Here is a 24152-nt window from a genome sequence, read left to right on the forward strand (position 1 = left end):
GAAACTATAGGAACCGATTCCAACCAAATTCGAGACCAATTATAAATGTTTCAATCAAGTATCCAGTCCTTATCCCTAAATTCTTGCAAAATTCAAGTCCTTATTACTACATTTAACTCACTATTTATTAGTCTCACTGTTATAATTTTTTTAAAAAAACATCACTTATCCGTAAAAAAACAATAAAAAATCATTATCGTACCAAGTTTCCATGTTAATAAAACATCTACTCTCTCTCTTCACTCTCCAGTCTATACAGTGTTTGCTGGTCTGTTCGTCATCTAGCACCAATTTCAGATACCCAACTCTTCACTTTCTCTCTCCTCTCTTCCCCACCACTTTCTTTTAAAATTACTCTTTACTCTTCTCCTTTGTAAATTTTTTAAACAACCACAAAATCCAACCTTTAATTATTAAATAAACTAAAATAAAAACACTGTACTACATTTTTAGTAGTAAAACCAAACAAAACCACATGTACTTGAGCTCTCCCACAAGATCTGTACTCCCTCATCTTCTCTTAACCTTGGAGTTTTTCTGACAAACTTCTCCAGCAAAACCCAGGTTTTCTTTTTTCCTCCTTTTATATTAATGTACCCTAAAATGTTTTATCTGTTTTTTTTTATAATAAAGTTTAGTTTTTTTGGGTTCATAAATGATTTTAGCAAAATACCCTGCTTTGATTTTGAATTATTAGCAGCATTTCCTTTCTGGGTATTTGTGTTTTGCTAGATCTGGGTTTTAATTGATCTTAAATTAGGTTCTTTGAAGTTCATCTTTGAGCTGCTGTTGTTGCTAATTTTGGAGTGTTATGGGTGAAAAAAAGCAAAGTTTTTGAGAATAACTGGTTGATTACTTTATACCCATTTCAGGTTTTGAGGCGTTGAAATCTGAAGTTTTGGTGAATCATTTAAAAATGGAGTCTGAAATTGCAGCTGATGCATTACTAGATTATGTTACATTTCAAATTTTGCCAGAAAACAGGTCAGATTTTCTGCCCCCACTTCTTATGTTAATTGTTTGTTTAGTTGTTTTAAAGCTTTTGCATATGCTTAATTGGGTTTGTTTAATTAGTGTTTTTCATTTCAATATTTGTTTTTTGGGGTTGTAATGATATGGTTCAAGATTCTGGGTAGTGGGGTCATTGAGTTTTAGAATAGTTATTCTTTTGGGTCTTCTTCAAGCTTTATGATCTGGAATTCAAACTGTCAATCAAATGTTTGTCTTTGGTTTGATTTCTAAATATGGAAAAATCTGTTGTTGCACAAGAATGGTTTATGTGTCGGCAGTTGACCCTGTTCTTTTATTCAAGTGACATCTTTCTATTCTTGTGAATCTCAATCTGAATTGGGTGCAAGGGTACAAGCAAATTCTACTTGAATCTTAGCAATCTGCAAGCTAAAAAGTTCTCATTCAATGTTTCCGAACTGCGAAAGCGATTTTCAATTTCAATAGTGTAGGATGTTGTGAGTTTGATGGTACAAAGTGTGCACATGAGTCATGAGTTTTATTCATACATCTAGATCTTGTCATCTGCTTCAATGGTGAACAGGGAGGATATTTTCTACTGTTTCTTCATGCCATTTCTTCACTCTTAAGTCTTAAGTGTGATGTCATTAACTTGACACATTTTGGTGCTTTTTTTATTATCTTTTTGATCCGATGTTGACTTGCACATCTGAAATTCCGGGTCAGATGATTGACTTTTACATTTTATATTTGATATAAATGATCATAATCATGAAGTAGAATATACAATTATGTATGTCATCATCTACTTACTGTTTAGCTTTTACGGCTCGTTCAATGTAAGATGTTTGTAGCAGAGGGTTTTGCATGTTGTAAATCTAAGCTCTAACTAGAAGTATCTGAATATAAAAAAAAACCATTTCTTTCATTTCAGATATGGCGCATGCATATGTAGTGAGGAGAAAGAGGAAATGGTTGGGGATGGTCCTCTTGAGCAGCTCTTGGAACATGTACCCTACATAAAGGATCAAATCGTTAAAGGATCCTGTGATAACTTCAAATTAGAGTTACCCAATCCCACTGGTGACAACGGATGGTTCACAAAAGCCACGTTAACGAGGTCTTGATCTATGGAGTTGTTTTTTTTCTCTTACTCTTTACTGAGGGCTTTGTTTAAGTAACTTATGCGCGTGCAGGTTTCTTCATGTGATTGGTTCCCCAGATGCACTTAATAAGTCAATTGCTGTCAGTAACGAGATGTCCCAGCTGGAGGAAACGAGAAAGTTTCATCTTTCATTACATACCCAGGTATATGATATGTCACAACTCACTCCTTCAGATTTTCCCTTTTGGTATCACTTGATTCTGATACTAACTTGCTGCAAACGGCAAAATGGATGTGTGCTGGTTGGCTACAGGGCGATAGGAGTGCGTCATCAGATAACTCAAAGTAATTAGTCTCAATTTCTAGTTTCTTTTAATAATATATCTTTCCTCATTTGAGTCTTTGGACATTTCGCTTGGAGCACATTCACTGAACCATAGGTGTGAATGCAACTGCTAGGGATGAGTTAGTTCGGGCGATGGACTCCAGAATTGCAGCGTTGACAGAAGAACTGGTTTCAAATTTCAACGTAGCAGCTGGAGCTGCATTCTCCACTCGTGAGATGATTGATCTCCAAGGATTTTGTCAACACTTTGGTGATGTAGATGTCAGGTATATAGCATTAACCTATTTGTAGGTTCTATTTTTTGCCTCTACAATGTAGATTAATACAAATATCTGATTTCCTTTTTACTTTGTTTATAACCGTGTATGTTCAGAAATTTACTGTTGAAGTTGTCAGAAAGGAGTCCTAAAGGTCAGACCATTGTCTCTGAGAACAAAAAGAAGTCTCCTGTACCATTTGTGTCAAAAAGTGACTTTGTAAACAAGATTAGTGGAAATATCCATATATCGGGACAATCAAATTCACTGAAACCTGTACAATACAATGCATCGCCAGCAAAAGCTGCTGAGATTGAGAGGCAAAGCTCGGCAGGAAGTGATGACTCATCCTTCTCAAGTGAGGATGATCAGCCATCTGCTGTTGAAAGAAGCCGAACTCTTGTAAGATCCGCTTCTCCACGGCGATCTGCATCTCCAATGCGAAAGATCCAAATAGGTAGGTCGGGATCTCGTCGGACTCCTGCCCTTACTATTAAAAGCCTTCCACATTTTCCTGCCAGAGAGAGAATTTCGTCTTACAGGGATTCAGGCAATGATGGTACATCGGAAGAGCATGGGGAACCTAACAAAAAGACAGAGATCAATGTGACTAGGATGAGTGTCCAAGATGCTATCAGTCTGTTTGAAAGCAGACAGCGAGATCAAACAGTTGAGAGTCAGAAAAAGTCTGCAATGGATAATTCTACAAACACAAACAAGGCGGTGTTAAGGAGATGGAGTTCTGGGATGAGCGAGTCTCAAAAGTCCATGACTCAGAACACAATGGAGTATACAACTTCAGAGAATAATGCTGAAGAAGAGGATGCTCAAAGAAGGGAAGAAATAAATCTGGATACATTTCCTCCCGAAATTCAGGAGTTGGAGGAGACTATGAAAGTTAATATGGAATTAGAGGAAAGCAAAAGTATTGCAGTAAACCCAAGTGAAGATGAGGGTCCATTGAGTCAGACGGAGGAGACGTGTGAAAAATTAGATTCTGCTGAATGGAACAGAAAAAAAGAAGAAGAATTGAACAAGATGCTGATGAAATTTGCAGAGTATAATAACCTCAGCAATCAAAAGAACACAGAGCCCGATAACAACAAAATCCGTGTTCCTAGCTTGGGGCAAAGTGTTGGACTTAATGGTCACCGAAAGGAGAAGAAAGATGAAAAACTGACCGGGGAGAAGTCTGGAAAGAGAGTAGAAAAACAGTCTGGCATCAAAACAAAGCAAAGAGTTCCAGATAAGCCTAAGCCAGAAAATTCTTCTGCTAGGGCTACTGATATAGGAAAGAAACTCCCTGCAAGCAGAACTCCAAATATCAACAAAAATGCGCCCGTCTCTTTGAACTCCAAAAAGGAATCACCGAAACCGGTTGTGCAGAAGAAGGTCCCATCTAAATATTCTCCCCTGCCTGCCACTAGGAAATCATGGCCATCAACACCTTCCCCAAGAACCACAGGGGCTTTGCCAACTAAAAGTCCAACAGTAACACCCTCTTCAGTTACATCAGTATCTCGTCAAAAATCTCAATCTGTAACACCTCGTCAGAAACCCCAATCACCTGTGCCAGTTTCACGGCCTATCCCCAAGTTAGAAAAACCCCAGCCACAGCAGAAAGATTTTAAAAAGCAACAGCTTGATACGAAAAAGAATTTGAAGAAAGTGGATGACAGTAAAACCAGCGCGGTGCCGAAACGTGGTAAAACATCAAAGATAAAACCATCGGTGGTTCCTGAAAAGGCTGCTGCTGCTGCTGCTGTGAGTCCAGCAAAAGCAGTTGTTCGTAAGAAGGTGACAAAGAAGAGTAGTGTGGTACCACTTGAGGTGAAGTCATCTGTTCGCAAGGTCTCAGAAAAAAGCCCCGCAAGAAGTCCTGCTAGTCAAAAGAGAGAGATCCCTCAAGTGGATGAAACTTTGAGCAAATCTGAAGATCCTGTTAATGATGAAGAGAATGTTGAGACTGTTACTTCAGATACAATTCATTTGGTAATGCCTCAAGAATTGGAAACCCAGAATGATCATCTTGAACTAAAAGGAGAATCAGAAACTAAAAATCCTGAAAATGGTGATGGAACAGAGTTTTCCTTTGAAGCCCCTGCTCAAGGTGATGGTGAGAGAATATTGGAGTCGCCAGCAAAGATTCAGATTCAGCTGGCACAAGAGTCACTAATATCACCAGCTGCTTGGGTGGAAAGCGATCCGCAAGACACAACTGTTCCAATTGGTAACAGCTCCGACTCATCTTTGGCAAATCTTGATGAAGTGCCCTTACCTGGAACGAGAGTACGTCATTCACTATCGCAGATGCTACTAGAAGAAACCAGTGAACCTGATATAATTGAGTGGGGAAATGCTGAACATCCGCCTTCCATGGTTTATCAGAAAGATGCTCCGAAAGGCTTTAAGAGACTTCTGAAGTTTGCTCGAAAGAATAAAGAAACTAATGGAGCTACTTGGGCAAGCCCGTATACTTCTGAAGGAGAGGATGATGGCGATGAATATAGAAACCTTGGTAAGAGAAACTCAGACAATTTGCTGAAGGTTGCTCTTCATTCAAACTATGCAGAAGGTTTTCTGTCTGATTCTGAACCGCAATCTGGTACGTCTGCTTCTCTTCACTTAGATTATTTCCCAGTTTAAACTATAACAGCTTACGTTTGACAACATAGCCCAGCATTTTTCCGTTTCATGAAAACTTCACTGTTAGAAATGACAAATATTGTTCTTGTATGTAGCACGATCGAACGCAAGCAACAGCTCTGCTAGAAGTTCAAATAAGTTCCAAGATGGCCACGCATCTTCTAAAGGTCAGTATTATACTAAAAACAGTCGCTTCTTTCTGAAACTGCCTAACATTTTTTTAGTAATTTGTGTCTACTGTTATTTTTCAGGTGCACGATCTTTCTTCTCTCTGTCAGCATTCCGCGGCAAAAATTGAGACTGCCTTGTGAACGTCAGGGAGATGCCTAATTTTTGGGATAATAATTCATTGTGTGGTTTGCTCCCTTTTGTATGCTAAATATTTTCCTTGTGCAGTTTATTAATTTGTATCAAGCAATGCAGTGTAATGTTATTATTCAATGGCATTCTTCGGTGATCTGGATGATCCAGAATGTATATGTAAAATGTAGAGTGAGCAACAAGAGAGATCTTCTAGGACATAGAACAGGCTGTGTAGAGATTACATGTTTCCAGTTCAGAAATACTACTTACATTACATAGTTTACCCTTATTGATATTTCTAAGCTCCTCGCTGTTTGCTTTATAGCCAAATACTCTATTGCCTTGTATGCAAAGTAACATGAATATTTAACACGTGACAGGTTGTATTCTTCTGTGATAGAGAACACAATGAACCAAAAAAGGTCCCCGGCATAATATTACAGTACAATGCTAACAATAGAAAGATGAAGATTCTCAAGTGATATTATCCTTCCACAATATGAGCAAACCAAAATGTCCTGACTGTCCATCCAAACATCATAGACAGTTAAGTTTACACGATACGTAATGAAAAGTGCATTTTTTAACAGAAGATATTTTACATGTGTATTTGATATTACATCACTAAGCCACTAGATAGAATAGCTAAACATAAGTTCACTCGAGAATTAAACTGTTAATTAAAAGATACCAGAAGAACTCCTTCAGCAAATGAAGCATGGAGTACAAAACCCAAAAAGATCAATGCAAAACAGCAGGTTTGCATATTTACAAACTGAATCTGGTGAAAAAATTGTTTAAATCCTGCATCTCCAGCTATTAAATATTAAGCCAACTACTGGAGCAGCTACTCGATGCAGATCTTGTTGCAAACCAAAAGCACACCAACCGTTGCCATGAACGCTAGCATACTTGGGATATCGACTATTATAACCTCACACCAAAGATATACCAGAAGCATGATAAGCCCGACCAGATCACAACAAATTCTAATGTAAGCGAAGTTATCCCCTCTGACAGCACACCAGAAAGGCAGAAACTGAATGCCAAAGAAGCATAGGAAGTTCTCAGATCTGACATGGCCCTGCTGCAAAGCTTGAAATCATAATGCAGGTCAAGGATGTTAAGGTGTATCAGTGTATGTGGCTTTGGTGTAGCTCAACTGACCACCTAGGCAAACTGTCAACTTTTTGGGAAGTTTGGCTGTCAGACAGTGACAATCTATCATCATACCACGAGGTCCTTAGTTAACATTGATCATGTTTGTGCCCCAATGCTTGACAGTTAATAGTGGGGCTTCTGTTCACACATTCATGACAGGGCTTCCAATGTGCAGACTGTACAACAATAGAAGAAACCGGATTACATGATAGATAATGAAAAAACACTTGTGCCAAACCAATCGTATTCCACCTCCCCTCTTGAAAAATGTCCCAACGAGTCCATCCAAACATCAGACGGTTAAGTTTGCAAAACTAGTTGCTTTGTATAAAAAGGACCGGGTAGCATACCTGCATGATTTACATGAAGTAGAAGTATCATGATCTGCCTCCATCGGTGAGGTTTGCATATAAGTAGGAGTATCACGTTCTGCTTCTATCAGTGAGCTTGTGAACTTCCCTTTTGAGGTTTTGCAGATATGGAAACATTAACTCAGCATGCCTCCCATAATAGTTTGAGAATATGGTATCCATCTGATTTACAGTATCTGCAGCAGCAGCATTACCTAACGCTAGCTGAAGAGACGAAAGCTTTATGAGATTTACAGTATCTGCAGCAGCAGCATTACCTAACGCTAGCTGAAGAGACGAAAGCTTTATGAGCTCATTCCCTAGAGCAATGTGACCAGGACTGTAAAGCTTCTTAAGAATCTGCTGGCAGCAAAGCATTGAGGTTTAGGCTGTATTAAAGTCAGGAGCAGCGGTGATTGAGCAAAACTTACACAATAAGTTTGAGTTCAGAAGATCTTCAGAACAGTGGAGGGAAATGAATACTCCCTCTATTAACAAATGTGGTCCCGTTGGAACTAATTTATGTCAGTTAAAGTGTCAAACTTTGCATAGTTTGACACACAGAAGTCAAACCCAAACTACTATTTGTGGATGGAGAGCATAGTCATACACCACGAATTGTGGAGAAGAGACACAACAAAACACTTGATTTTTCGTTCGTTCCAATTCTTTTTTTTCTCCTCTATGGTCCAAGACTCAGCCTTTACTTTGCATACAATGTGGAAAAAAATTTCCTACGACACAATACTTCACGAGGCATTTGGAAAATTTTCAGTTGCTTAATTTTTTTAGTCTTAAAAATGGAAAAGACAGACATGCATTCAATCGGCAGTCGTACATAGATGACCATATAATGGAAGAATGTTGAGATATGCCATAATAAGTTTACTTTCAAGGAAAGAGTATTTGAAACTCTCTTGGTTACACTTTATTAAACCAATACCAACGTCAACATCAATTTTAGTCCTAGTCTATACCCCATGTGCAGATATGTGCTACTAGGGGTGAAAGTTCGGTGTGCGGTTTGGGTTAGGGCCTAATCCAATCCGATCCGAATAAAATTTGGATTTCATTCAATCCGAATCCAAACCAATTAGGGTTTAAATCCGATCCAATCCAATCCGAAACTTCATACTCTAGATTGGATCCGATCCGATTTTTTTAAAACTCTAGTTTTTCGATGAAATAGATTAAGCACAACAGCAGCCTAGTAGATTTAGGAAATGAAGAATTAAGTGCAGTTAGTGTTTTAGGGGAAGGATTGAAGTGCTATGTGTATTGGGCTATGGAGTAGGTTTTTTCATAATAAAAAATCAGTTAAGCACTCAAGCCCAATCCAGATACATAATACAAGGCATATTACCATTCGGTTATATTGGATTTTGGATCCAATTATCCTCAATCCGATCCGATCCGAAAATCCAATTTTTCAAAAAATCTAAATCCGAATCCAATCCGAGTTCGAATCCGATCCGAATTACTAATTCGGATTAGATTGGATTTTGGATTTTATACGAATAACTTTCACCCCTATGCGCTACCATGGCAGATTCCAAAGGAGGGGGGGAGGGAGTTAAGGTGTACATAGTTTTACCCCTGTGATGACATATTAGTTTTGATCCTTTAACACAGAAAGCAACGGCCTCAGAGGGCAAAGCCCAATTCCATTTTTGTGGGCCAAGTAGAAATGGACTTTCTGGTACTACATACAGGCTCGGCCTTAGCTTTCCAGGGGCCGGTGCACTTAATAGGACCAACCCTCCTTGCCAACTGACTTTGCAATATTTATGCTCGTCAACTTCAAGTTTATTAAAAAATGTTAGCATATCATCTCGAGGATTCAGTTAGCTACTGACTTGACCCACTTGCTAATGCTAACAAAATTAGAAATGCAAACAAGAAAGCATCCTTGATTGCAACCATGAAGAAAAGAACAAGTTCTAATTAAATGTCTGGCAAGAAACGAGAGGTAAGAAGAAAAATTCATGTTAATAAAAACAGTACGGACATTCATTTCAAACATAACTCTTTCTAATTATTGGAGAATTTAAAGAAGCCAGGCAGTCTGGCTGAAATTATTCTAAGGATGCTTTTACTCGTCCACTAATCTTAGGAGCCGCGCCAGATTCCGTCTACATCTTTTAGAGAAGAAAAACTTGTTCAATTTAGTGTTTTAGTGGGTCAACTGAGCCAGGTTCAACAGGTGGTCCAATCTACGATCAGCACTATGCAATATGCAGACATGTATCAGATGCATCATCACATTATCTCTTTGCTTGAAGTTATGCAGATGTACCTTTTATAATTAACGAGAGGATTTCCTCCCATCCCTCAAGGAAAAAAAGAAAGACAAAACACTGAGCAACTTCCATTGGGCTTTTTTGGTATTCCATGTTGTAACTGTAGTTATCCTTCCATCTATCTTCATTGACATTTGATAGTCTTCCTTTTAGATTTTATCAAAATAATTAATTTTATGCTTTGAATATTTCTTTTGACATAATTTTAAGCATAACATCAGGTATGTAAATAATTAATACATTTATTTTAATTATTGTGCTATGTGTTTTCTAATACTATGAATGCATAGTGCACATTTTTAACCTCGAGAATAATCCTTATATGAGACCATGAAAACACTTTGTTATAAACCTTTTTAACCAATATATAGTCCATTTTGGCTAAATTATAACCAATTTTTCCTAGCCGAGCCAATTTTCCAAAAGGATTATATTTTCAGGAAAAAGGATTATGATATTATGTTAAAAATGGATTAAAATTTCACTAAAATGGATTATAGTTCCCCTGTTCTCATGTGCACATATAAAAAGCGTTCTTATGTGAGATTTATTCCATATTTGGAGGACACAGAAAAACTATGATAATTTATGGTTTGAATGGGTTCCATAACGTGGGCAAGGGGAGGGCAATGAAGCATAGGAGAGGTCAATGTGAAAAGTGGGTAGAAAAAAAGGAAAGACAGATTATTCAGCAGCAAAATGTAATTTCTCCCCAAGGTTTGAAGGTACAGGTTTTTGTCAGTGAAAATAAGACCTTTTCTTCATAATGAAGGGTCGAGTTGTAATAATTCAATTTCCTGATTCAGGCATTAGAATATACCATCCATTTACATTTACTACTGGTCACACCAGGAAATGTTTTGAGAGAAACCCAAGTGGAATGAGGGTCAGACAAAGTGACATTGGATTGGAGTATTACTTCTCCGCACAAGGGAAGGGGTGAGAAGAATACATGTAATGACGTTCGTGGCATCAAATGTGCGCAACAAATTACCAAATGCCTGTCTACCAAGATATTCACAATCATTTGACAAGAATATATTCAGTTAAGTCAGAAACTGACTGGATTTGAACCATAAAAAAAAAAAAAAAAAAAAATACAGAAAACCAGATAACTATTGTCAGGCTACACATTGACCATAGATACATAGTAAAATCTGCAAGAGTATTACCTCAGACAGAAGTGGGGAATTAAGAGAAGGGAATAATGTCCAGTCAGATATGAAAAAACAGAGACATAGCATGATAAGGCAAGATTACCTCAACGGATACTGTACAGTGGTCAATTGCCTGTTGCAGCTCCCCGACTGAACAAAACGCTTCAGCTAGAATATCCTCTGCCTACATATAAATGTCATATGGATCAAGCATGACTTCAGATTCTATTCTAATTTCAGCAAGCAAAGTGCCAATTTATCAGCAAATATCCTTACTGCACAAATAAGAGTGACGGGGTGATTGGTTAAAGGGTTTCGAGAAAGGGAAAGGAAATCAAAAACCCTTGTTCCTCTTAGATGGAGTTTGGTTATTGTTTTTTTTTTTCCAATACCCTTTCCCCTTTTCCATTTTAGAATTACCCCAAACCAGTCTACTTTGGATCCCCACCCCCAAGAGTTTTCAAAAACCCCCAAACTCCTCTAGACCATTACCATTGTTGAACAACATTGACCTCCAATATAAATCACTATCCTAACCCAACCCACCAAAAGATCTACCCACCACCTCCACCGTCCCCCACCAACAAGAGTTGCCAGAAGACCCCAGCAGTGCACCCTAAACCACCGCAAGAGATGTCCCACATTAGGTTGTATCTTACCTTTGCAAGTTTCTTGTTATATGAATGAAGTGATGATTTCAGATCTTTAAGAGAACTCAAAGCATTTGAGAGGAGACCAGCATAAACCTGCTTTGAAATAACAGCTTCCTGCAAACTAAAAACTCACAACCCCAAAGATAGCAGTTCAAAAAGTGCATGTATCGTAAATTTGTTGTGTTACACACGTCATTTCCTTTTCAAATCTTAAGGTTGTACCTTCGTATATATCTATCAGATTCATCAGCAGTTACATGCAGAGACTTCAGATCATTAACGGAACCACATCTTAGGCAACATCCAGACTGAACCTCAGGGCAGTGATTACTATGTTCGAACATGAGACAAGCAATCTTCTTTATCTCATCGTTCATCAACTTATCCACCTTCAAAGAGAGGTCAAACAAAAAAAATTAGTAATTCATAGAAAAATAGTATGTAGCATGGTCCGGTAAATAGCTAATCGTAGAAAGTGATGGCAAAATTCCCTGAGAAGTGAAATTTAATATGCATTTGTAATTTCATCCATAAGATTTCAAAATTGTGTGTTCCTCTCACACATCCTTGAAAGAGGTTCCGCAAAACTGTGAACAAACTGAAACTACAGGATTTCCTACATATTTGGGCAGAATTATAAACATAATGGTTAGTTATTGGGATGATGCACAAATACTAGGTAGATCCTCTATATACCATTCTGTGTCTCACTGTATGTCATGTCCCATTATATTTGGTTGTGCCACAATGTCCACATTCGCCAAAAACATTGGCTGATTGATTTCAAGTTGGTGAACTATAAAAAGGCGAAAGGAGGTGAGACACAAGATGGAACATAGAAAGGGACATATATCCAAACTTATTTGACACTTTTTCTGTCCCCCAGTTTCCAAGAACCACCATTAGAAAGCTACAGCAAACGAATGACATCTAGAATACCAAAATTTTCGTTCCTCTTTGTATAATTAAATAGTTATCAAATGAGCAGAACAGGATATATATAGTTGAACACTGCCTCTGGTTCCTATCGAAGGATATTTTGACTCAGAGCCTGAATGGTAACAAGTTGACAATTATCCTTATTGTAATCTACAATAAAGGACACAATGAATCTGAGATAAAATATCAGATAAGTGACCTAAACTTCCATAAATCTTCAATAATACAAGATTACAGTCCATGTGCTGAGGTCATTCCTACTCCCATCCATGGTAGCATGTGTAGGTACCAATTGTAACTTGAAGCAAAAGAACATGTCCATCATAAAGCGACCACGAATTCTGACAGTCAAATTGGGTTGGTAAGTGGTACAACAACAGTGCCACATTGAGTTTTACCAAGAAGTCATAACAAGGGAGATGGTCGATCACCTCACTCCTGCAAATGGAAAACTTACATGGTAGTCCGATTCTTGAAGCTATCAACTTGTGGAAATCTGAAATACTCGACATAGAAAGACGAGTTGAAGAGCACTATAAGCTAGAAAGTACAAGCAAATCTGACATAGGTACGAGTACGACGTAGAAATCGAGGTCAGTAAGCTACAATAAATGCTGCAGTCTCTGGGGTCCTAGAGTACAACAGTCAGATGACACATAAAAGGTCCTACGTATTCCACCAAGACAGCAACTAAGTAGTACAAATCCATCTAGGGTACATTCTCGGAGGTCTAGATGCGTGCAGCCTTACCCCTAACTGATGTAGTAAAAAGTGAGGTTATTTACCCAAACATAAAGAATTTCCCGAGTTAAGATGTTTTTTAAGAAATAATAGAACAGAGAAGGATTTTTTTTCTTTTGACTAACAGAAAAAATTAGTAAATGAAAGGTTATTCCTGAGCAGACCCTAATTTCTGAGCTTGTTCCTATATTTTTTGATTAAATTCTCTCTGTCCAAATGATTGCTTTGGATATCTTTATGCAAGTCAATATGGTTCCATAACTTTAGGTTAAAATTGCAGACTATCCCAATCTGTTGCTCTTAAATCACAAACATAGCAGTAGGCGAAAACCTTTTTCTCCATTTACATGTTCTATCTCATATATATTTGTCTCATTAATTTCATTTTTCAAGAAAGGCGAAATTTAGTGTTCTACACTTTATGAACATACCTCTCGTTGATGCTTCATGCTGTGATCTTCAGCTATCACTTGTAAATTAGAGAACTTATGTTTCTCGTACTCAACCATACAGTCATCAAGAACCACACCAGAGCAATTCATTTTAGCACAGCGGAATGCATTGAAGACAAGATCTGGAAGATTAACACTATCACAACCACTACATTGACATTTAAAGGAATAATTATCTTGTAGAAATTGTTGTCGGTTTCTGTAATCCCATTGGCCCACCTGCAAACACATTAGGATGTTGCAAATGTTACAGTCAGTTATTATGAAGAGAATACTCTAAGCACAAATAAAGCAAAGAAACCCCAAGAAAGCTTCAGAGTTCAGACACAATTATTTGCAGCTAACTTCAAAAGAATCAAGAACCTTGAGTTGCTAGGACAGTCGACCAATAAACAAAGCATAATGACTACATCCAGTGTTAACATATTTCAGAGAACGAGGAATGTCGTACCTGTGGGCCATAAGACATCTCCAATGGACACCCAGTGAGCACAAATTCTGTGGCTCTTATCAGAAGTGAACGAGAAATAAAATATGCATGGATATTTGGCATGCAGGAGTGGTTAAAAAGACTGCCAGATAAGTATATTGCTTGTCCAACTCTCACCTAAGATAAAAGAACAAAAAGCAGAGCTAAATTAATATCAATTTGTCAGGTTATACATAAAATTCTACCAACTCTACAAAACAGAAGAGATGAGGGAGGACCATTATACAATAAAAATGTATATACAAAGCAGATTAATCACAGGTATTGGTTGCTCTGTTAGTCTGTTCTCTTGCCAACCTTTCCTCCTTAAGTCCCCAAATATCCCCCGTCTCCTAAATAAAGAAAAAAAAGGAAAAAGGGAATTCACAGAAAACAGTCAAATTTGCACGTGTCAAACACACTCAAGTTTGAGTATGTATTGATTAATGATCAAGACCATAAGCCTGACTTTGGACTTAGAAGCTGGAATATCTATTTTTCTGGCATGAACTCCAAGTGGAATCAAAAGATGTTGCATAAAAGAATATTTGGCACATGGAGATAAAAGGCAGGGCAATTATCTGTAGACTTGTATGCATTCCCCATCAATTACACGAACCCAAAAAAATTAATTCCTCTCCCCCCCCCCCCCTGTAATAGTTTTGGACTTGCCACAGGTATCACAAACTTTAATGTTGGAATCATATACAGAATAACATGTCTAATATAGAAGCATTATTCTCAAGACATACAAACGGGTTAAAACACCCAACCTGCTCAAGATTGCTTGTCAAAGTATCTCCAGGCAAAGACAGATTTTCTGAATGATTTACTGGATGGCACATATCAGCATATTTCATACGAACAATTGCCATGGAATTGACCTTTATTTGGGAGATAAGGATGATAACCTGCATCCACAAACAACACCAGCATTTAAAAACAGAGGTGGCACCAATTAGTATTACAAGTCTTTCTCATGGTCTGTCTGCTTTGTGATACAACTGCTACGAACTTAGACAAAGAGAAGCATGATTCAATTACAAATTGTGACCTACGTAGGTACCTACTGTTGTCTCAGTCCCATGTGAGGGCCTGACGATTCTAGAGGATTAATTTAGAGGTCACAGGTCAATAAGAAGTGCTCATGCTGTTCACAACCTGTAGACACTTCATAAATATTGCATTAGTGACTCATAGTCTTCTAACCGTTGCATCTAGCCACAACTAACTCACATTTGTCGAAACTAATGCCAAAATCAGACATTAGAAGCCCAAAAACAAGCCCAGTACTATACAACATGCTTGTAGTACACCAAATGTTAAGAGAAAGAAGATTTATGACTCGCTTATATGCATTTAGACCATTTTTGAGCTCATATGGTTCATGCATTCCATAGTTCAATTCATGCACTTTACAAAGATGGATAGCTCGTTTAGCAAGGTTTCCAAGAATATATTATGAGTTCAATTTAGATAAAAAATATGGAAGATATGAGGTTCTTTCAATTTTCAACAACTTGTGAAAAAAAGAGACACCTTATACTGTTTGGGCCATATTTCTTACTTATGCCAATTGTGCAAGGCCAATCGGATAGGAAAGTAAACATTTGGCTCTCCAGCAATATACTATAGGCCCAAACAAAGCTGTGGATCAGAAGTTATTAGTGTTCAAAGTTGACATATGAGGGTAGGCCTGATCCTTCATTTCTTTAAGGCAGCAGGCTTGAATCCTGGGATGACCATTTGTGCGACCCCTTAAACCCTTATATTCTCCTCTTTCCAAATACTATAAAGTTACCCCTCACCTCCATACCTTATACAGATCATCGTTTGTATCTCTCTGAACTCTACAATTCTCACACAAACCCTATGAAACTCTCTAAAGGCGATATATCACTTAATCTTTAATCCTTCTTTTCTTTATATATCACTTTATTTGATTATCACAGTTTGCGATATACAAGCACTTGAAAGATGTTGGCTATGTTTTTATGAGAGTTGTAAGATAAATTGGCGTCACTGTCCATTATAGTAAAAGGATGTTTCCATTTGTGAAGTCTAAAAATTTCTTCTCCACCCTTCGTTCCCTTTCCTTAACAGGAGTTAAGTCCATGAAGGTTACCTGGTGAGTGGTGATAACATGAAATTCGATAACAATACTAAAAGGTGTTAATGCTAAATTTTAGTGAGACATATATGTTTCTCATAATTCTAGCTAAATTCAAAATTAAATAACCAAGCAACCGCATGATACTTGTACAGATTTATATGCATATGCATAATTTTTTTGCAGCTTCAGTCTTTTTTTTGGCGAGGGAGAGGGGGGGGGGGGTCCTCCAAGGAAGGAAAGAGACAAACCTTTGCAAAAATAGCTCCACGCAGCTCTAATCCAGTTCTAGACGAAGAGTGAAGACAGTAAAGTAGCACGATTGAGTATACATGCAACTCCACTTTGCTTTCTGGAGGGAGATGTACATAGTTATGAGAAAGATCCTGTTCAAAAGATGAGATGCCATCACATGCCATACCCTTTCTTGTGCAAATTTAATAAGTATGAACAAAAGCCAAAGACCTATATACCCAAGTCACATACATACCAAATCTTTCGAATTCTCTTTTAGTTCCAGCAACTTCACTAAAATACGACCAGCCAATACCACTTCAGTTGGCAACACAACAGGCCAATTCACACCATGACATTCATGTCCATGTTCAGTGAAGAACTCCACGCCTGAATCCAAATGACTTTCTAAAGTCACCTTTGATAAATACTTTTGAAGTTCACCAGAAAGAATATGTTCAGTTTCTTTGTTTGATAAATAACTCCTAGAAACCTGTCCTCCAGCCTGTAGTTGGCAATGCTCAGAGCAGTACAATGATATTGAACATGATGTACAGGGAACACTGTCTTGTGGTAGTTCATTAAAACAGAAATGACAATGTGTATCGCGGAAGCTCTTTGATATGATCTGCAAAATGCTTTAGCATATTAGATAGTCCCATTATAGTACGAAAAAGCATTAGAAAATCAATTAAGAAAAACACTTTCCCCAAACCATGTACACAGCTTTCCTAATGTATACATATACAAACTAGTACCTGTTCTGGAGGGGACATACTTAAATATTCAGTAAACTAAGTGCTCGTCTCATAATGTACGAATAAGCATACACATCTCAGTATAGTTTTGTTTTTATTAATTCTTTTGTTATCTCATTGCTCCACAATTGTGGATTCTTTACATTTCTTCAGCTCGTCTCATAATAATCATTCATCACATGACTTTTATACCAGTATGAGAACAATCCCTTGGTAAGTGTCGAGAAAGAACTTTTATTTCCCTTCGTAAAGAGCTCTTCCAGGAATAATGTACCTAAATTTTTTTTGTAACAAAAGGGAACGGAGAAAAAAACATTTAAATATTTTCATTTTTACCTATCAAGATTTAGGCTTCTAGCATAAGAAATTCAAAGTAAATACTTTATTTCATACATTTCGGACAGTCACTTCAACTTTCACCCTACTCTCTGCCTCTTGAAGCATTCTATGGTTTACAAAGAGAGCTGAACAAAAACTGAAAGGAAGCAAAAAGCTGGACAATAGAGATATGACATTTTTTGTGTTTTCAGCAATGATACTAAAAGAGAAATAAAGTAACATGAATGTTTACTCTCCCCCCAAATGCCTGTAAATTATTGAAGGGGTGAGGCTGCTTAGTGCATACATTCAACCAATTCCCTTTCTCTTACCCTGTTCAAAGCAGGATCTTCGTTAGAAAAAATCCAGACCTGGATCCAAATGACTTTCTAAAGATGCAATGAGTCCTTGTTGATGAAGCATGTCATGATTGTGCTACAAAAATGTAACGTGCAACTGATGTCATGATTGTGCTACAAAAATGTAACGTGCAACTGATGACTTCAATACTTTAATCATGCGCAAGTCTCCAACTGCATGTTATGTTCATTGTTTGTTGTTGCTAGAGAAAAAGCTAATTGTGGTTTAATATTTGTTGATAAACTTGCACTTTTGTTAAAATCAGTAGGCAGCTCACCTAAATGGAAACAAGTTATATGACAAGACAAGCTCAGCGTATACGTATGGTAATGCCATTATCTTACATTCTTACTTAAACAGAAAATCAGACAAAATGAGGAGCTTAGGTTGCCTGGGGACACTAATTAGGATCTCATATTAGAATGATTTTGAATATGATTAATACTATCTCACAATTCTTGAGTTGTTTGATGCCATTTGAGCTTCTTTAGTGTTAAAAAAAAGCTCAACCAATTACACACGGGTTGGTTTGATTTTATTGTATTTTTGTGGCACATTTAATGATAGCGTATGTGATTACAAATGAATTAGAACATAACCTTAAAAAAATAGATGAATATATTGTGAATGGACTGACAGTGCTCAATATAACTAAAGAGGAATTTACAAGAGATGGAAGTAATGGATTAGATAACCTACAGAAAGGAAGCTTAATAGGATCTAGAAACAACAGATAGAGAATTCCTTACCGCAGCATAAGCCTCTTCCTTGTGAAGTAAAGAAGCTGGAGGCATATCACATAATGACGCCATACCCCTACCTTTAGTTGGAGTAGATACACACTGCAGCTTTCCTTGAGGTAGCTCGTCTATGGAAAAAGGAGGTCAAATAACTCAAAAGGTAGCAGAGTAGCCAACTTGATAAGAGAATAAACAAGCTAGTTTGAAGTTTCCATAATCACACCAGAATATAAGAGAAGCAAAAACTCAAGCACAATATCGGTGACCCAAACAAAGTATGTTCTACGGCTTCCGCTATATAGTTCATCTTATTTAAAAACAAATTGTTTATTTCAATTAAAATCAAATCAGATTATCTCATTTCAGAATACTTATCGAGCTATCTCACAATTCGATGGACAAAATCTTCCTTGTTATTGGAGTTGTTACAATAACGGCTGGAACAATCATCATTACCATCTGCAGATTTCTAGAGAAGTTCAAATTATATCATATCACCTTATATAAGGTAACTAGAAATAGGTTTAATACAATCCATAATTTTAAAGAGAAAAGAAATAAAATTTACTCTCTGAAATCCATTTGACTGGCCATGTTTAACTTAGACAGCTCAAAGAAGTGACTATTTTCAGAAGGAGGGGATCCTTCTTTCCTAAGAGTCCACTCAACGATTTTATTTTTCCTCCCGAAATTCCCCATTATAATAAGGAGACCCAAAACACCCCTAGATATACCAAACAAACTTTTTAAAAGGGGGGGGGGGGGTAAGGGATATCCTCTCCCAAAGTTCCCCTAGTGGAGATTGAACCCTGAACCTAAAGGTTGGAAGGTGTTCTGCTTTCCACTAGGTCAAGCTTAGCTTATTGTAAACAAAGGCGAAATTACTTACTACCTTTTACATGGCATTTATAGATATGTCTAGCTAATTGCATAATATGATTATAAACCATAACAATCTTTAATTAGCGCAGGTTGGGAGTGCATAAGTAAGACATCTGGATCATTGGTTAAAATATTTACTTTAAGCTGCAAATCCTTTTGCCTTTTCAATTAACCCACTCCACGGCTCTGTACTTTTATTAATAATGTGTCAGCCGGTTTGACCACTTCTCTAGGGCTTTAGACCATCTAGTTTAGCCAAAAACAGGTTGGTCTAACTGGTATTTTCTGCGCCAGTAGGATGCAGACATAATGTTAGATCTGAGTTATTAGTTCATACATCAGACAGCTGATGTCATCCAGTTTTTCAAACTGCCGCAGATTGCTATTTAGCTCAAAGCAGCCATGGCCGCACACAGTAGACCGGCCTTCATATACAGAGATGCTTTTGCAAGTGATCAGCATCAATTTAACAGATGGAAGTCAGCCATTTAAATTGAGATTATTAAGTAAATAATGCAGGAAAGTCTAAGTCATGGAGATAAAGTAAAATAGCAAATGTAGTTGCTATCATATCAGACAGGGGTGAAATTCTTTACTAGATACTTCTGACGAAAATTGGTGATGTTGTTTTCACTCCCACAAATTTCTTCTAGTTTGCATCATTCTGTAATCTAATTTCAGTAATACTGGCAATTAAGAGTGTCAAGAGTAAAACAAACACATAAAAATGTAGATGGCAATAAATGCCTCACCAATTACAAGCTGCTCTTTCCCAGTGAGCTCTCGAAAGGAACTTTCAGTCTTCTTCCGTTCTGCTATTAACTTTAGATCATTTTCTATCTGTCTCTTTCCACCGCAAGTTCCTTCAAAGTCTAAGGCTACCTTTAGATCGCAAATTGCATCTTCGTAATTTAACAAAGAAGTATTGACCTTGCCTCTTCTGTACCAAGCCTACAGTATATTCAGATACAACTATAATAACTAAATACAGCCGAGTCCATTTTCGTTAGCACCTTCAAGTCTCATGTGTATGGGTAAGCAAAACCAATAAAAAGAAAAAGGAAAAAACACAAATACAATTCCAGAAATGGTACAAGAAGTTCCTTTTATTGGTTAGAGAGCAAAGTGGATCATAGTATAGCACCGTAGTTTGATACCACAAAGAGAAAGAAATGTACATTATTGCGATCAATTTCTTCTCATACACTTAGTCTGACTAAATGATGTTGAGCTTTTAGATTGTTAAAATCTAAAGATAATACTATTGCAAAAACCTTGTACTTATTATTTTTAAGGAACCTACTGTACAGTGTACAATATTGGAAGACTAGTGTGAGAGTTCCAAACAAATAATTTAACGACATTGAAAGATTAAAAGGTTGGGGGCAAACTGCAACAATCACTTAATAAGTACCCTGCAGTAAGTACAGTCTGCAGAGGTCAAAGAGTACACAATCTTACCCCCTTCTAATCCAGAAGAGGTGATTTTGAAGAGGCCCGCAATGGGTATGAATTAAAAAGAGAAGAGAGCCAAAAGAGCAGTAGTCATCTGGGGAATTTGGATTAAATCATGGGAGAGCTCTTAATTGCTGTGCCAACTCATGGTATACTTTCAAGCACATGTCAATACATGAAAGATCCAACAAATACTTAAATAGAAAGATCCTAAACAAAATATTAAGAACACTTTCTCCAATTATGCTTTTGCCCATTAATTTTAAGATTAAAATAGTGAGGTTCACTAAACCAATACACCACCCATACTATCATAAGTGACTATAGATCTTCAGGGGAGTTGCAAGAAGCACTAAGTTTATAAAAAAAGTGCTCCTCCACCCAGCGCCCACCTCCCAAAAGCGAACATTATAGTCATGCCACTGCTACATTTGAAATTCTGCTTTCTTTGCAATTATACATAGTATTTTCTTATGCATGTTCAGATTATTACAAGATGAGGTTTATATTCTATTTCAAGGGGACCAGACTCAAGGTTTAGCTCATTGGGATTCAGACATTCGATAAGAATGCATCTCATTCATAACATATTCTCTTGTTTCAAAATTAAGTTAAACTGCCAACCCTATAGTATAAGATCTTCCTAGCACCAATTAGCACCAACAAGTTCCAATGCAAGAAATATCTCTCTTTTGGACCATACTCCATGAATTATAGTTCGTGATTTGCATCAAACAGTGCACAGACAGAAATTCGAGGAAGTAACAAAGAACCTCGTAAGAATTCTTTTAAAATACACTCTAATTAAATTAATCAGTGAATGGCAATTCATTATCACAATTCTGAAAAAACGGTAGAGGCAATAAAAAGTGCAAAATTATACATGATGAGCCTTCATATAATGCTTCACTGCTCGTAAGACGAGAAGAAACAAGTTTCAAGTGAGAGAGAACTATAAAGACAAAGAGACAGTAGAACAAAGGTAATAAATCTGACCTTTGCATATCTTGGACTAATTGAGAGGGCCCGGCTGCAGTCTCGTAGGGACTCCACCAACAGATTCATTTTCTGGAGATACGATGCAAATGAGCACTTATGTCGATTGCTGGATTGACTATATGTTCAAAGAAATGAAATTGTACTATTCCTAAAAGGAAAAGAAAAGAAAAACTAACACAAGCAAAAAAATTCAGTCTTATCCCCACCAGGTTATGAAATTACATTGACCTTTCTCTATCAGGTGATTAAGACAATCCTTCTCCCACTTTGATTTACAGTAATAAGTGGTTGAGTTCTAACTATTTCCCTTGACCTCCAACAGAAGAAGATCAAATGGAGTAGCTACCAGCAAAATAGACAAGTCTTTAATTAGTTTAATACGTTCCATGTAGAGCAAACCTTTCATCCAAGAATGGGATATTAAAAAAAAGAATCCCTGTTGGGTGTGGAGATTTTAAACTACTTAGTCACCATTCTTCATTGCTGATACACTAACACAAAGCACAGCTTTAGTATACGGTTTGAGCACACCATATCAGAAAATGAACAACTTTGATCATTATTTCGCTCTATATTTTAGCAAAATTTTCAAATGATAACGTTAGGACAGCACATATTGCAGCAAACTAATGGCTAAAAGCTAAAATTAGCTAGTTTTGACTATCAAAGTCAAATGTGGCGTATCAAGCAGGCAGCAGTTATCAGGTAGCATTTAATCTTTGAATTCCTGAACTCACATTACAGGCTACTTGAAACATATGCCATGACCTACATTGAACCTAACCTCAAAGGAACTGCCAGAGCTCTCATTTCTCATGAAACAATAATTATCTAGGAACAATATTTAATCAAACTCACATGAAAAGAAGAAGCCCGGTTCACGTACAAGGTTGCAACCAACTTGTTGTCATTGTCAACATCCATCGGAGCAACACGGAGAGCCTATCATCACATTAAACAAGATAAAACTAAAAAATCACATTAAAAACAAAAAACAGAAGCAATTAAGGGGAATAAAATTGTTAACCTTTTCACTTAAAGAACTTCTCCGGTTCTCCCTACAACACAGGATTTTTTTAAGGGAAGAATATGTGAACTTCATTATAATTTACCTTTCTTACACAAATATCTCAGTTTGATTTTTGAAAGAACATACCACTACATGTCAACTTTACAAATTTACCTTAACAGGAAGATATTATTGTCCACTTTGTATTCTATTATGCTTTCACAATGTCGTTGTTTATCCTTGTTTAACAAGAGATACTAATGGTCAATATTCGACCTTGGAAAACTATGTCACTATACAGAAGAAATATCACTTTGGTTTATACCAATACCTAAACTAAAATGCTGACGCTCAAAGTTAGGCGTTGGAAGCAGTGAAAAATCAAATGCTGCAAATAAAAAAAAAATTGGGAAACAATTCTCAAACTAAAAATGTTACAGAAAACAACTCAAATCAATGAGTTCATCCATCATATACCCGGGTCTAGGTGTATTTAGGCTCTGCACTTATGGACTCTTTAGTTCGACAAATTCAATTTAGTTTAGTTCAAACATATTCAGTTCAATTAGTTTGCTCTCACAATTTTACTTCAGTTCAATTCATACAAACTAAGTTAGTTGTTCAGTCCAAAAGAACATAACCTTACACCATGATACATCCCACCACGTTCTCATATATCATTTGCTCTACACACAGAGTACACGAGTAAAAAATTATAAGCGAGTATACGCGTACATAGTATACCCGGGTGTATAATGTAAATTGAACAAATTTAAACCCAAAAAATTAGTACCTGAGAATAGAAACGCGTAGCCTGGGAATAATCACAAGAAGAAAAACAAGCATTTCCTTTGAACTTCAACTCTAAAGCATCCTCTTTGTTCTTGGCGCAAAGACCCAGTTGAGGATTAGTCAAGTCCTGCAACATCTGAAACATTTGGAAGCAAAAAGTGTAAAAATTGCAGGCACTAGAGAAAAATTAAGAGAGAAGAATAAAGCTTCTTACTGAGTGAAAGAGGGGTGATTCAGCGAAGAATTCATGGAGGGAAGAAGATGTTGAAGCAAGATCTTCTGCAGTACTTTGTTTTATTTCCCCCTTAATCTTCAACGGAATTATTGACTTCAGTTTTTCCATAGGTTGCGCGCTGTCTCTCTCGTTCTCTTTCTCACGCACTGTTTCTTAACAGTCAGTCAGTCAGTATTCACTAAGACCAGCTCCAGCGGTTGGTTTTCTGTCCCAGCTTGCAATTTTCTAATACTTGGGGCTACTACCTGTATTGTTGGAGGAAAATTGCACTTGTTGCTTTGGCAAGCAAAGTAGCTTCATAAAGCTACTTGCTTTGCTCAAGTCTTTGTGGGCTCCACTTAACTTTTCACACTCAACTTTAATGTTTCATTTCGTTTTCCAACGGTAATGTTGAGCAATATACTAATTTGTG

The 24152-nt window shown here is 37.1% G+C and overlaps 2 protein-coding genes across 6 annotated transcripts; one reads left to right on the forward strand and one right to left on the reverse strand.

The window, feature by feature from the left end:
- Window positions 1–260: 260 nt before the first annotated feature.
- LOC104887128 (uncharacterized) lies at window positions 261–5921 on the forward strand. 2 transcript variants are annotated; one of them, XM_010671725.4, is made up of 9 exons: window positions 261–564; window positions 873–984; window positions 1904–2089; window positions 2166–2277; window positions 2388–2419; window positions 2534–2686; window positions 2794–5282; window positions 5419–5490; window positions 5575–5921. In XM_010671725.4, exons 2-9 carry the CDS (start codon window positions 917–919, stop codon window positions 5619–5621), a joined length of 3159 nt encoding a protein of 1052 aa, XP_010670027.2. In that variant the 5' UTR covers window positions 261–564; window positions 873–916; the 3' UTR covers window positions 5622–5921. The 2 variants fall into 2 exon arrangements, with proteins under 2 accessions (XP_010670027.2, XP_048494167.1); XM_048638210.2 differs by lacking the exons at window positions 261–564; window positions 873–984 and having other exon boundaries at window positions 1949–2089; window positions 2515–2686.
- A 270-nt stretch (window positions 5922–6191) lies between these two features.
- On the reverse strand, window positions 6192–23987 carry LOC104887127 (histone-lysine N-methyltransferase ASHR1). 4 transcript variants are annotated; one of them, XM_048638211.2, is made up of 17 exons: window positions 23720–23981; window positions 23507–23641; window positions 22563–22646; window positions 21702–21773; window positions 20003–20201; window positions 18378–18496; window positions 16449–16820; window positions 16210–16344; window positions 14622–14759; window positions 13831–13986; window positions 13359–13598; window positions 11470–11636; window positions 11254–11368; window positions 10698–10778; window positions 7416–7497; window positions 7138–7352; window positions 6192–6963 (listed from the first exon to the last, which is right to left on the reverse strand). In XM_048638211.2, the coding sequence occupies exons 1-16, from the start codon at window positions 23846–23848 to the stop codon at window positions 7210–7212; spliced, it is 2367 nt and encodes a 788-aa protein (XP_048494168.1). In that variant the 5' UTR covers window positions 23849–23981; the 3' UTR covers window positions 6192–6963; window positions 7138–7209. The 4 variants fall into 4 exon arrangements, with proteins under 4 accessions (XP_048494168.1, XP_048494169.1, XP_057248427.1 ...); XM_048638212.2 differs by lacking the exon at window positions 7416–7497 and having other exon boundaries at window positions 7138–7362; window positions 23720–23982; XM_057392444.1 differs by lacking the exons at window positions 22563–22646; window positions 23507–23641; window positions 23720–23981 and having other exon boundaries at window positions 20003–20190.
- Window positions 23988–24152: the final 165 nt, after the last annotated feature.

The sequence above is a fragment of the Beta vulgaris genome, chromosome 2, assembly GCF_026745355.1.
Source record: "Beta vulgaris subsp. vulgaris cultivar EL10 chromosome 2, EL10.2, whole genome shotgun sequence".
Classification (NCBI taxonomy): domain Eukaryota; kingdom Viridiplantae; phylum Streptophyta; class Magnoliopsida; order Caryophyllales; family Amaranthaceae; genus Beta; species Beta vulgaris.